This window comes from Lichenostomus cassidix, chromosome 2 (assembly GCF_008360975.1).
Source record: "Lichenostomus cassidix isolate B80296 chromosome 2, HeHo_3.0, whole genome shotgun sequence".
Lineage (NCBI taxonomy): Eukaryota > Metazoa > Chordata > Aves > Passeriformes > Meliphagidae > Lichenostomus > Lichenostomus cassidix.
This window is the reverse complement of record NC_139482.1, coordinates 138034865-138048387: the sequence shown is the minus strand read 5'-3', so window position 1 is coordinate 138048387 and position 13523 is coordinate 138034865. Positions and strand designations below refer to the sequence as shown.

General features: G+C 41.8%; 1 protein-coding gene across 1 annotated transcript in view; it reads left to right on the top strand.

Moving 5' to 3' along the window:
• The window catches only part of EXT1 (exostosin glycosyltransferase 1), a 178626-nt gene that overhangs the window by 145594 nt on the left and 19509 nt on the right, over positions 1 to 13523 (top strand). Inside the window, exons 2-3 of the mRNA XM_085053445.1 lie at positions 7309 to 7402; positions 10110 to 10217. Coding sequence (XP_084909571.1) covers positions 7309 to 7402; positions 10110 to 10217 — 202 coding nt within the window. The remainder of the gene's footprint in view (positions 1 to 7308; positions 7403 to 10109; positions 10218 to 13523) is intronic.

Sequence of the window (13523 nt, the reverse complement as noted above, 5' to 3'; positions counted from 1 at the left end):
GTCCTTTATATTAAAATATTCTAAAAGGGGTTTGTGACCTCCAGAAAATGGCAAGGCAGAGGTACCATAATGATGTAGAGTGTTGGGGTAATTTATTGTTGGAAGAATCCTGTTAGAAAGAGGCTAACTGGATCTGAGCCACTGGATCATCGTAACAGCTTGATCTCACCTTTACCTTGTAAGGGTCCAGCACCTTGGTGGTCAGTAAGTGCCAGCTGGGCACATTTCAGACAAAGAGGATTTGTACATGTTTTTGTCACTTCAGGGGCATGGCAGGGGAGGTGGGGCCAGGTAAAATCTTCCTGTGTGGCTGTGCATCCGTGTGTTCCTGGCCATGCATCCATGCATGCGAGCATCAGTATCTTCACTGCTGTCCCAGTGACCTGGAGGGAGTTGAATTTGTAATATGTGGGGCTGCATTTACATTCTTCACAAGATACAGGCGAGCACTGCAGTTGCTTTTCCATGGTTTTTTCTTGTTCAGGCATGGTGTGAGTTTTCTTGCTGCCAGCCCAGCGAGGTGCAGCTCTGAAACAGGTGCTCTTAGGGGACTTCAAAGCCTAGGAGCCAGTGTTTGGTTTTAGAAGAAGCACTACTCAGTGCCATTAGCAGGCTGCTGGAAACTGGGGTGTAATGCTGCCTGGAGAGGCATCTCTTCAAGGTTTGCCTCTGACATGCCACTTACAAACCCACTCTGGTACACTTGTTAAATAAGCTGTTATCTTTAAACATTGAATGATATTGTTGAGACCCCATTTGCTACTGCGTAAGATTACTTGTTCTGGGTAGTGTAGCTACTACACTGGGAGCCAGTTTGATAGTATTTTGCAATCCAAATGTTGTGCATGCTTTGCATGCACCATATAGATTTACAGGACATTATGTGTAAATATTTAGACAGAAATCTTTAGAGCATTCTTATTTGTTAGAATGCACATTGACTTTAACGGCTTGTGTATCCAAATGTTTTTCTGCATAATATTGAAGTGAACTGAATCCAACAGTGATGTCACTGAAGACTTTGAAGACACTTTCAGTTTTAATGGTTACTGTCCATCTTAACTGTAAAATAAATTTCCTTTAGCAGTGCATTAAAGCGAGAAGTCTACTTCCCTGTTTTTCTTTGTTAATCCAACCTTTCGAACTAAAGAAAGATTCTGTCATGGATTAGAGAAAACAGTTGTATTTTGCTGTTACTTGCCGAAAGCTTGCAGAGTTTATTTCCATTGCAAGGCCTAGTAGAATCATGCAGAATTTTCAGGTTGGGCTTGTGCTCATACCCATACTCAGCCATTACCTGTGTTCCAAAATCGTTGTTCGTGCTTGCCGCTGCTGTAGTTAGACAGTAGCACTCCTTGGAGTCCAGCAGCCAGGGCAGAGTGGTGGCAGCGGCTGCAGTAACGAGCTAGACTGAAAGAAATACTCCAATGGCTGCTTTTCAGCACTTGGCAAGAAAATCCTTTTTATGTTAGTTTCAAGGTCGTCAGATATCATTACAGCCAAGTATTAAAAATTTCAAAGAAAGGAGGCAGTGTGTTTGATTTATAGAATAATTATCTAGCTTTTGCTCTAACTTGGCTTTGGCAATGGTTTTGCAAGCACTCGAAAATTAAATCCATTTTTTATGGCACTACAAGGTATTATCTCACAGCAAATGATAATTAAACACCTGTGAAATCAATTAGCCTTTTAAACAGGGAAAAAAAAGTTTTCCAATTATGTTTTTGCACCTCCAAACTTTCTAATTCCAGAACCAGCACTTGCAGAGCAGGAGATGAACTGCCAGCCAGTAGCCGGTTAACCGGCATTCCGCTCACCCCAAAGCGTTGCGCAGCCGTAAATCCAGGAGCAAGCAGTTTGCAGTGACGGCACCCTTCCAAGTGGGATGCGTTAGCCTTCCCAGCTCAGTCTTGGGCAGCTATCTGTCTGACACACAGCCGAGCTGTCAGCTCTTCCACAAAGGCACTTACTCACTCGGTGTTTTCAATGCCAAGTTTTACTTGACAGTTTATTTAAAAGCCAACATACCTTAATGGAAACCAAGCAACGAGATGTTCCGTGTGACTGAGTGGGGTTTCTTCTCAGGCTCTCAGTAATTCAGAGCCATCTGCATTAAGCATTCACACATGGAAAAATGGTCAATTGGTTAATAGCTAGAAATGAGTATACTGGAAAACTGGGAAACACTCCTCTGTCTACCCTGTGTTACAGGTGTTTACTGTCTGTCTTTGCTGTAGTACTTCATCTGATACAGAAACTTCTGGAAGATGCAGTATGCATTCATGGGGTTGCAGATTCAGAGAGGGAGCCCTGGACATAGTTGGTTAAGTGCCATTACAAATTTTTGGCTCAGGAAATAAAAAAACAGCTCTAGTCACATCTGATATCTACAGCGGAATGTGCTGATACTCCCTGCCAAAGATGAGCTCCAGTGTCTTCCAAAAGATGGATTATGTGTGGCACTGTTAAAATACATACTTCTGGTTAAACCCATTGCATTTGATTTGGGTTAAACCTGTTGTTTTTGGCTTGGGTTCTGCTCCTGTATTTCCACCTGAATTTTAATAGACATAACATGCAGCTGGATTTCAGTGAATGATGCATCACCAGAGAGGAAGCAGTAAGGTCAGGATGCTGGGGTTAGCATGCCCATTTCCCTCTAGCTGCTGGAGAAGCCACCAGTCATTTGTGTCTCAGGTTTTCCATCTGTGAAATGGGAACAGTGATGATATCCTGTGAGAAAACACGTAGCCTACATGACAGGTGACATATAGCTGGGTAAAGCATGATAATCATTGCATCTGGACATAATTGCTGGTCTACCAGTCCTTTTAGACCTCTCTTCAATCAGTGGTGATGAAGATGTGGCTTTCAAAAAAAGTTGTTTATACTAAAATTGGTAGCGAAAATGTTTCCCAGGCTAGTTTATAATCTCTACAGTGTAGTGACATGGGGAAATACTTAAGCTGTAGGAAGGAATGTATGGCGTGGCTGATTAGTCACTGCAGAGCCTCTGCAGCCTGCCGGGGCTCCTTGGGATAATGGAAAACCAGGAATCTCAAACAGCCTTCTAATCCATGTGCTGATTGACATGGTCGGCACATCAGAAGAAAAAAAAAAAAAAGAGGGGGGATGGGGAAAGACAGAAGCTATGTGTTGGATCAAGAAGTTGAAATGCTCAGCATTTGGCTGAGCAGTGTTTCTCCTTTGAATAATTGCCCACATGGCATTGCAGTGTTACACCTGTGTGATAGATAGGGCCAAACATGTATCCTCAGCTATGGGTAGTGGCAGGGAGGGAATAATTCAATTAAGTTGTGAATAAAGTAGAATTGATTGCAAATACAGCCATTCTTTTATGCTGCCTAAAAAAGTACTAGCTGTGATCAAGGTACACTTAATCATTACAAAAAGAAGCCTGAAAGGTAATAAAACATGCCTCTAATACTTAAAGAGGGATGCCAGCTTTGGATTAAATCTGTAGCTATTTTAGTTTTGAAGACCCAACTGTCATTTTTAAGGCATATGCATTTTGGATTTTAACATGTTTGAATGCTGCAGCTGAGACCCAGGCCAAGCCAACCCTAAAATTGGCAGTAAAATGTTACCTCTGTGCAAGCGTGCAGAATGAAGGAATCAGGAATGTATGAGCAATAAGCATGTGCCCCCACTCCCCGGCAGTCTTCTAATGTGGAAACCTGGAGCTTTCTGGAAATAAATACCTTCTGAGCAAAGCAGAGGATTCCTCTAAAAGCTGTTCTACAGTAAATGCTAGGGAAGATAAACTGCAGGAAGGAAAGTGCCAGAAGCAGTGCAACACCGAAGCAGCACAAGTAAGGAAGAAGTGCCTGGCTGGCCCCTGCTCAGTGCTCTGCAGTGCTGGTCTTTGCTCTGATTTTATGGAGCCTGAAAAACCTCCACAGCAGGGTAAAACCAGAGTGTCTCAACAGGCAGGTAATGGAGAGCTGTCCCCACATGCTGGCAGCTCCAATTTTGCAGAAACCACAGCAATGCAAACTGGAAGAATGTAACAAATGTCCCTGCCATCTTCAGATGTTACCAGCTAATGGAAATAAGTAGTTCTGAAAACTGATCTAACCCCCATTGCTGGGGACAAGAATAAGAGGAAACTCTGGAAGAACCTCTTCTAAACGCTTGACTATTCTCTCTATAGCTTAAGGCGCCTCCTCCAGTTGCCAGTGGGGGTTCTAAAACTTCATTGTCTCCCTGAGGTTTTGTTGAGATTAGTCAGTGGAGATGGTGAGATTAGACAGGGAAATAAAGCCTGTTGTTGATGCCATACTGATATTTGCATTAGATGCTGGATTGGTACTTAATGTACAACGTCAATACTCTAGCTGAGAGGGTGTTCCTGGAAGTCTGTGCCAATTCCAATTTCTCTCCTGGACAAGTGAAGGAGAAATTTCAAGTCCAGCAAATACTTAACTCAGATACCTGCCTTTAATTATTGAGATTATCTCACTCACTTCACTGAAAGTATTTTAAGTCTTGAGTTGAGGGATGTGCAGAGATGCTTTCAGGTGTAATGCTTTATGTTTTCTGTGCGGGAAGAAATGCCAGTTGTACATAAACAATTTTCAGTGCTGGCAGAACTCAAACCTGCTGCTCTGTGTGTGGCTCTGTCTGGGCTGAATGGGAAGGAGTCTGAAGCTGAAAGTTGCCCTGAGCCTTCTGTCCTCACCATGGCCTGTGGGCTGGAGTTTCATTTACCAGGTGATGTTTTTGGGCCAAGGTCTCCTCCAAATGCTGCCTGGCAGTCTGACAAAAAAAAAAAAGAAATGGTCTCTGCTGCAAACTTGACTCTGAAATACTGTTTGGTACATGTAAATTATTTCCTCTACAAGCAATGCTTCTAATTACGAAGCTATGCTTGCAGCCTGACAGAAATGTTTGTGTATTTGGAGCTGGCTACGAAATTTGGTATTTGGTGTTGCACGAAAAGTGTTTCCAAATTTGTATTTAAACATACTGGGCCATCTTCTGTCCTCCAGCTAAGGCGGGGCACTCCCGTTGCTTGGCATGCTACCCATGAACATGTAGGAGTAAAAGTACACCTTGTGTTTTGCGGATTTCAAATGGTTGCTTGATCCTAGAGTGGTCTCTGAGGTGTTTCAACTAGAAATCAGTCCTTTATCACTGTGCTCAAAGATCCCATTGAGTCACCTTAAAGCATTTTGGTTGAAATTGCAAGGAAATTTGTTCAATAGAGTCTCTGGTGTGGTTCATTCACTGCAGCTACTCTTGATGAATATTGCTTTACTCTGGATCTCCTCCTTCTGTACGTGTGGGTTCTCCCTGAAGCAAGTAGAAATTTTGTTTCCATACATCAAGGTTAGGATGGGGCTTTCTGTGTATATATGATGTAGATAAATTGCTTCATGACCATGAACTGTGCTATTACAGAGCTCAGCAATAAATCACATGTTAAGTTTTAAAAGGCACAAAAATGGGAGCAAGATGCTAACTGGTTTCCAGGTGGAAAACGGTCAACAAAATCCCTTTTTTTCCCTTTGTAAATATATCCTAATACCACCAAGTTAGATATGAAAGAGAAGGTGTCCAGTATAGGATGTCACTGGGATATGGAAGACTCACTTGCAGTGGCCTTACTCTCTGCTTTCCTTTGTGTTCTGGTTTTGCCATCAATGTTTTGTGGATAATGTTGAATTCCATGGTATTAACAGGATTTTACATTTTTAGCTAGCTAATGATGGGGAACTTCTGGTATTTTAGCCCTACGGGGTATTCTATTTTTAGTATTTATTAACATTTTCTGTCCTACAATACATAATAAAAGCAATGAGCCTCAGACCTCTCAATATGTAAAAAAGGAGTGCTTAAAAATGGCAATTTTTTTTTTTTTTTTTTTAATTCCAGTTACCTAATATTTTCCCCTGTGTGCTGTGTCAGTGCTGACTGGTGAGCTGGGACATGGCTGCCAATCTCTATCCCACACAGAGAAAAATAAATTGCTGCCACTCAGATGGAATATGTATATATGTATTTTAACCAAAGTTGAGATAGGATTCAAAAGAAAAAAGGGACTTTGAAGTCTGTTTTGTAGTTTTAATTAATGCAATGAGGGGTTTTATTTTACTCTCAGTGGAGATAATCTTAATCCATTCACAGTGACCTTTTCTTGTGCAAATTAGCTATACACGCTTGTTTAAGCAAATGGGCCTTTGCAAGATGTCTCTTCCTAAAGACAGTGCTTATAATTGAAAATTGGCTTACTCCCATCTGTCTGGCCTGTGTGAGAATACAAACACAGATCCTGACTTCTTTGTATATAAAATATGATCATGTATATATGTATATATGTACACATAGACATACATACAAAAAAAATTGCTCTGCCTGCAGGACATGGTAATATTAGACTATTAGTGTCAAAAAATTTCAGTGCTACAAGTTGCTGTCAAAATAACATGTATCTGCAGAGTCCAGGACACATCAGAGAATGGAGGGTGTTCAATCTGGATCCTTTTGACTCAGATGAGGTCAATGCCATTCACAATTCTATGGGTTTGCCAGAAGTACAATTCACTAATAACAGGCGGGAAACTGTTGGGATTTTATGTGTGGCTTTGGTCAATGATTTTGTGGTGATTGATGGAATTGGGAAAAGAAAAAAAACCCAGAAGTGTCTATAAGCATTTTCATTCAGAGGAGCATGGATCATTGCAGCTATTGGTTAATTGCCAAAATTTGGTCGTTTTTTCCTGTCTTCACACTTAACAATAACCACCAAGAGAGTCATTGTAACCCCCCATCCCCTTTTTAGTGCCTGCTTGGTAAGGAAATATTTCTTTAGCGTAGTTTGAATTTTTTTTTTTTTTTTTTTTTGCTTTCTACAAACCTCTTGTGCAGAAATGAGCACAGCTATGCATGGCTTTGACTAAATCTGGATAGAAATCAGGATCACAGAAGTGCTGCAACAATGCTTTGGGTATTAAAATATTTAATGTGAGTTTGTTGTTAGGAGTCATGCACTGTTTGTATAGAACTGGCTCATTATTGCAAAGGCAAAATTCCTTCCTTCCTTATCAGTTTGATTACCACTCTCCTCAGCCCTCTCCCATGGTTGCTCCTGAGGGTGAACAAAAAGGAGCTAGAGAGAAGGCTGACACACATGCATGGAGGGAGCTAGTTAACCTGGTGGTGAACAGTCTTGGTTGGGGATGATTTTATCCAGATGTGTCTCAACAGCTGTTTGCATTTTCACGCCCAGTTACTCTAGGACTCACCGCTAATTGAATTTTCTCTTTTCTCCCCTGTTCTTGTTAGGTATGATTACCGTGAAATGCTGCACAATGCCACTTTCTGTCTGGTTCCCCGTGGCCGCAGGCTTGGCTCTTTCAGGTTTCTGGAAGCCTTGCAGGTAAGAGCTGCAGTTTAAAGCCGTGGCTACGCTGGCTGCAATTCAGTGTGCAAGGAGGCGGGGCAGAGGGAAATGTGTTTCATTTCCCTAGTGGACAGTAATCCACTTTGCAAAAGCCTCTATTCATACTTCTGGAGCAATTGGCAGCTTCTTCCCAGGAGGGGCTGAGCACTGAACTCATCTGAAGGTTGGATTGCGTTACCTCCAGGAAAAGGGTTTCCCTGGATGTGGTGAGGCTGAGAGGCTGGACCAGTTTAGAGCAGTATTTATCAAGCTCTGAGACTTCCCCTGGGAGATACTGGCCTTTACAAGTAAGCCCTGGTCCACTGAAAATAGCTTTTTGTTTTCACTTAGCCAAAACAGACCTGGTTATGCATTGCCAGTTTTGAGATGGTGCTGAACATACAGATGCTGAACATACAGAAGGTGGCCTGGAGGTGGTAAAGCTCCAGATGGAAGCTTCACACGAAGGTGGATGTAAGCTGATCTCAGGGAGCTCACATGCTGTCTGGGCCAGCACCTGAATCCCCTTCACCTTTTAAAAATGTTTTGGTTGGTGGTCCCCTTTTTACCATGGGCCAGCAGCAGAAGGCAATGCAAAAGGGCTCTGGAGTCCCTGCGGCCGCGAAGCACAGTGGTCAAACCTGACACCTACCTACTACTCCATCTGCAGTCTGTCTGACTGTTTTTTATTTTTTTTTTTTTTTTGCAAACATCAGCTCACTCCTGGGGTCCTGGACCTTCACTCAGCCACAGAGAGCAGTTTGTGAGGTGCTGCAACTCCCCTCTCGGTCTGACACCTGTATTTCCTTGGGGGCTGGAGTGAAGGAGCTGCTGAGGCACTTCTTGGTTTCAGTGAAATGGCAAATGAACACACTTTACAGGGTCCTGCCACCAGGATTTCTTTTGCCATTTGGAAAGTGTCCTAGCATTGACAGTAAAGCTGTTAATGAATGGCATCACATCTCTTTTCATCATCAACCATAAAATGTTTGAGCCACTATTAGAGAGTATTGTTTACTGAAGTGTTGAGCAGGATTCAGGTACCTGAGTGTAGGTATATTATGTCATTTTACAAGCCCAGATTACCCAGAAACCCTTCTAGCTTTCTGCTGCTTCTCCAGAAAGACTCCAGCAGATTCTGTGTCATGTCTGCCAGCCTTTGATGGGTTTCTTGGATACCCTACATGTTCTGATCACGTAGGTGTAACCACAGAACCCCCACGCCCCTGCAATCAGATTTGAGATCCAAGTTTTGGACTGTCACTTGCCTCTTTCTCTTACTAAGGAGAAGATTAATAGCCTGAAAAGTGCTGTTCTGTCTTCAGTCTCTTCAGAGAAAGATGTGGGACTGGCTTATATGAGATGACAAGTCACTTCAGATCCTCCTAAAGAGCTCTTCTCAGCTCTTCTCTCATCTAGGCCCAAAGTCATGCAACTTCTGTTAAATACATCACCTCAGGAGGAGAAAGCAGGGAGTGTACCTCACTGCACAGAGTTTGTGGGCTCCAGGTCAATGATAAAATGCAGGCATCTGAGAATTTTGCTATCAGGCTAGCATTATTCACCAATAATGATGTATTCCCAGTTTTTATTTGGATCCAGGTCATGTTGAAAATCCTAATCCACATTAGTGGAATGTTTTAAACATGAAAATACATTACTAAGTGTTTTCTGGTTGGCTTTTTTTCATGCATGATGTAATTTCCTTACAGAAGGTCACAGTTCTTTACACATAATAAGCACTGCTGTAATGCAGACTTGACCAGTCTAAGATGCTGTGCATGATACATATTACCAAGGAAGGTACAGCAGTCTGAAAGATTCCCCTTTATACCATCTTTTGGGAGGTCTGAACCCTAGTCTGGACCAGACTCAGAGCAGTTAAGCTTGGTTTGATGCAAAGGAAACTGAACCAGAGCACAGGTTTGATAAAAATCCTCTGGTACTAAGTTATTTCATCACATCAGAAGGTTTTTGGTTTGCATCTTATGTTGTGACTGAGCTGACCAGAACATGGTGGTAATCATTTGTTTATGGAAGTACTGACCTATTTACTAAGTATTCGCAAACTCTGCAGAAGAACTTGTAAAAGTTTAAATGGTTTGGACAGATCATACTGGTATGAAATAGATATTAAATGTATATGCTTTTTGTTTAAGACATACAACAATTCTTATTTCTGTAGACAGGTGATGACAGATGAGCTGTGTCTGTGCAGTTGCCTCTGTTTGGAGAGTTGATACCAAACAGGATAGGGGATTTACTCCTTTGTGGGAAAGGTGCTCAGGAGTTAAATATGATCGGTATTTTCTGTAGGTTTGTCAGCAACATACTGTAAAAATTAGAGATGTTGCTCCCTGCTAAATGGTTCACAAAGCAGCGAGGGAGGCCATTCTTTTGTATTAAATTCTCCAGCATTCCATCTGCAGCATTGAACAGTTCTGCCCTCATCTGGCAGCGTAAGCACCACATTGCAAATGCCACTGTCCATTCAAATCCCACCTTTCAGTGCATCGGAATAACCCCAAAATGGAAAACTATAAACACTTGGGCTGCCTTCCTGCAGCTTCTGGCTTCTGGTGTTCTTTGCCATGTTGCCTCTCCTGAGCTTGTGCAGCAAACAGGATCCTGGTGCTGGTGGAAAGCTCAAAGCCTCCCTGGTGGTGGGGCAGCTCTGACGATGGCTGTGCCTCTGTGCCCACAGGCTGCCTGCGTCCCGGTCATGCTCAGCAACGGATGGGAGCTGCCCTTCTCGGAGGTGATTGATTGGAACCAAGCTGCCATCATAGGCGATGAGAGATTGTTATTACAGGTAAGGAAGAGACTGTGGCCTTCAGCACAGCAGTTGATTATTGCTGCCACCGTCTAAATGGACAGGGAAGATGAATCCAAAAGGTCATGGCTGTAAAAGAATTTTTATCATGAAGGGATTGTGTGTGTCAGATGGGCTGTGAACTCATTTAATATGACATCATTCATGATTTGACCTGAAGGTCACTGCAGCCACCAGGCCACATTCTTAAGTGCAGGACACTTTTATTTTTGCAAAGAGCATGAAATCTCTTCGGATGTGGAGCACTTGGATGCCAATCTGAGGTAGACCTGTCCAGGTACTGTGATGAAAGGGAAAACATTTGAGGATGGATTCTGCTCCAGCCCTTAAAAAATAGTTTATCCTCAGGGGTATCTTCAGGAAAGCAGGTATTTTCTCAGGCAGGAATTACCATCTAACAATTTGGTGGGAAGCAGGATCTGTCCCTTTCCTGATGTGTGGACCATGTAGCATTGCTTTGTGAAGCAGTGTTCATGTCACTTATTGTTAATCTTGAGATCATGGAACAAAAGTGGACTGAGAAGATACAAATTTCGTACTACTTTCAGCATCTGCTTTGGTTTTAAATACACTAGGGTTGGTTGGTTTTTTTCAGCTACCATAGTGGGTTTTGCAATCTAAATATATTCCGTAAATTCTGCAGAGAAGTTGATGTGAGGAGAAGTTCTTGAAAAATTTGTTTCCTCAAAGTGCCATTGCCCAGCATGAAGCTGAGATCTACCAGATCTGGCATAGCACAAAGCAGCCACTAAGAGGGATTTTTTTTTAATGCTTGAATTTAGTGTCATTCACAGAGAGAAGACCTCAAAGGTACAGGTGTGGTGGCACCCCAAAGCAAAGTATTTTTGCAAGGTCATTGCATGGCTGTTAACTTGTCTAAAGAAGTAAACATTTGTGAAGAGCTGGCCTAGCAAGCCTTGCAATGTGCTGCCTATTCCACTTAATGTGACACAAGCTGCAAATATAAAAGAGCCATTTGATTTTTGCTTCTGTGGACAGCACATCTTTTCTGAGCAAAATTATGTCTCTCTTTAAATAATAATAATTTGCTGATCTTCGTGTTTTCCGGTAACGTGCCATTTGTTCACTTCACACAGCTGCTTCCATATTGAACAGCTACTGCACCCTTATTAACAGTGTTTTTAAAGAGCTGGCAGAGGGCCTGAATGTCTGCTCTGGGAAATGTTTTTGTTATGTTACAGTTTTTCATTTCCTGTTTGAGAGCAACTCGGATGTTTTCATTTGCATATTCTTCTCATCATAGTGCTGGGAGAGCTTAATCCAGCCTTTCTGCATTTATTTGTGCAGGGTGGCTTTTCCCTCCCCACTACTCATTGCTGAAATGTCCTTTTATTAAAGTTCTAATAATTCCAATGTAATCATGCCAGATTAGTATTAATACATCATTTTCCCCACCTGTCTTTCTGGACAAGTAGATTAATAGGCAAACGTATTTAAAATGGGAGCTCAAATTTTTCTTTCCAGCTGTTTAACAGAGCCTGCATCAAAGCTTTTTTAACCTTGACACTGTGTTTGCTGGCACTCACAAGCATGGTATGCTGTGTGAAATCATAACTTCTTGCAGTCACCTTCATAGTCAGAGGAGCCTTCCCTTTCAAAAGGTGTAGTTGGGATTGAATATTGATTTTATTGGTTGCTTACACAGGTATGCACACACACCACACAAGGTTGTACATACTGCAATGAAATGTTTATTAAGAAAATGCTGTGTTGCCACTGTGAAGTGACTTAAATCTTGTCTTTGTTACTGATAATGTTTCTGAGTATGATTAATACAGATCTGTGCAGCCAGTACAGGTAGTGTTTATTACCCTTCTGCTTATTGGAACACATCACAAATAGTGATGTGGTCACTTAGAAAGACATGTGCTAATACATGTTTTCAGGTTCTGTCTTTCATCCTACTTTTGCAGGGAATATTTTACCTAAAGACCTATATTTTACTTAAAGGGCCTATGGGGAAGGAACATAAAGTAGCATCTTGGACAATCTGACCATTGTCTTCTGCTCCACCTTGCTGCAGTGCTAACTCTCTCGTAAGCCCAAAGTCTGTATTATATTAGCAGTGTCTCTGAGATGATAGTCTAGGAGTTGAAGGGCTAAGAGAGCAAAGATTGGCCCATCTGACACTGTACCCACTGGGGTACAGTGGTACCCAAAGTGTCCAGACCTGGTTGCAAACTCTGCAAGTAAAGAATTTGCTGATTCTTGTGGAGATTTTTTACGTGTAAATTCTTGAGGTCAAATTTTCTTCAGGAAAGAGGTTCCATGGGAAATCATTTGATTTGCGAACACATGAAAACAAATAATGATCACTGACACTTCTCAGAATATTTTGGGAATAAGCAGAGTGTGTTTTGGTCAGGAAAGGGTGGGATGTGATGAGGTGCAGGCAAACTTTAGAACAAGCTGGGATGCACATGGACCAACACACAGCTCAGGTATTTGCTTTTAGAACTAATGACTCAGGTAAAAGATTTTTGAGAAATGAGTGTTTAAGTCAGCCTAATTTAGTTATTGGACTCAATGATTTTAGAGGTCTTTCCAACTTAAACAATTCTGTGATTCCAGTTAGAAGTCATAAAAATGTAGGTGCAGCAACACAGCTCTTCATTCCTAGAAAAAGATGAGCACAAAACATATCCTAAATGCCTTTCTGGTGCTGTGACTAGCCCTTGTAACTGAAGCAAATTTCAGTTAAATTCCCTTGATAATGTCAGTTTGCATTGCACAAGTTGTACTGGAGGCCTTGGCCAAAGTCCTAAGTTAAAGAATGGCATGGACACACATTAGTTTCAGGAAGGACATGGGGATGCTGAAAGGTATAGACATGAAGCCTTCCCCTTCTGATCTAGCAAACGGTTACATTTTTTACTGGAAAAGTTTTGCAGCAGGGCAATTTGGGTTTATTTGTAAGGCAATTTATACAACCATTAATGTGTAGATTTAATGGAAAGAGGGCAAAAATGAGCACTGTTTTCCCTTGTGAATAACAGATGTTGTGGAAGATGTTATTCTTTCCAGCTAAGGTAATTAGTAAAATGCAATTTGATCCACAGGCTCCCAAAAAGTTGAGTCTTACTTAAGATGTTGCTGTGTTTTCCTTAGGGCACTTAGTGTTGCCATGCTGTGGTAAATGCAATTCCAGATTCTGTTAATATACTTGGAGCGTGGGGATTATTGTTGAACTCTCAAGACCTGTGGGTACTAAGTTGTTCAAATAATAGTCCACTAAGAGCTTTGTGAGATGAAAAGCATGAGGGA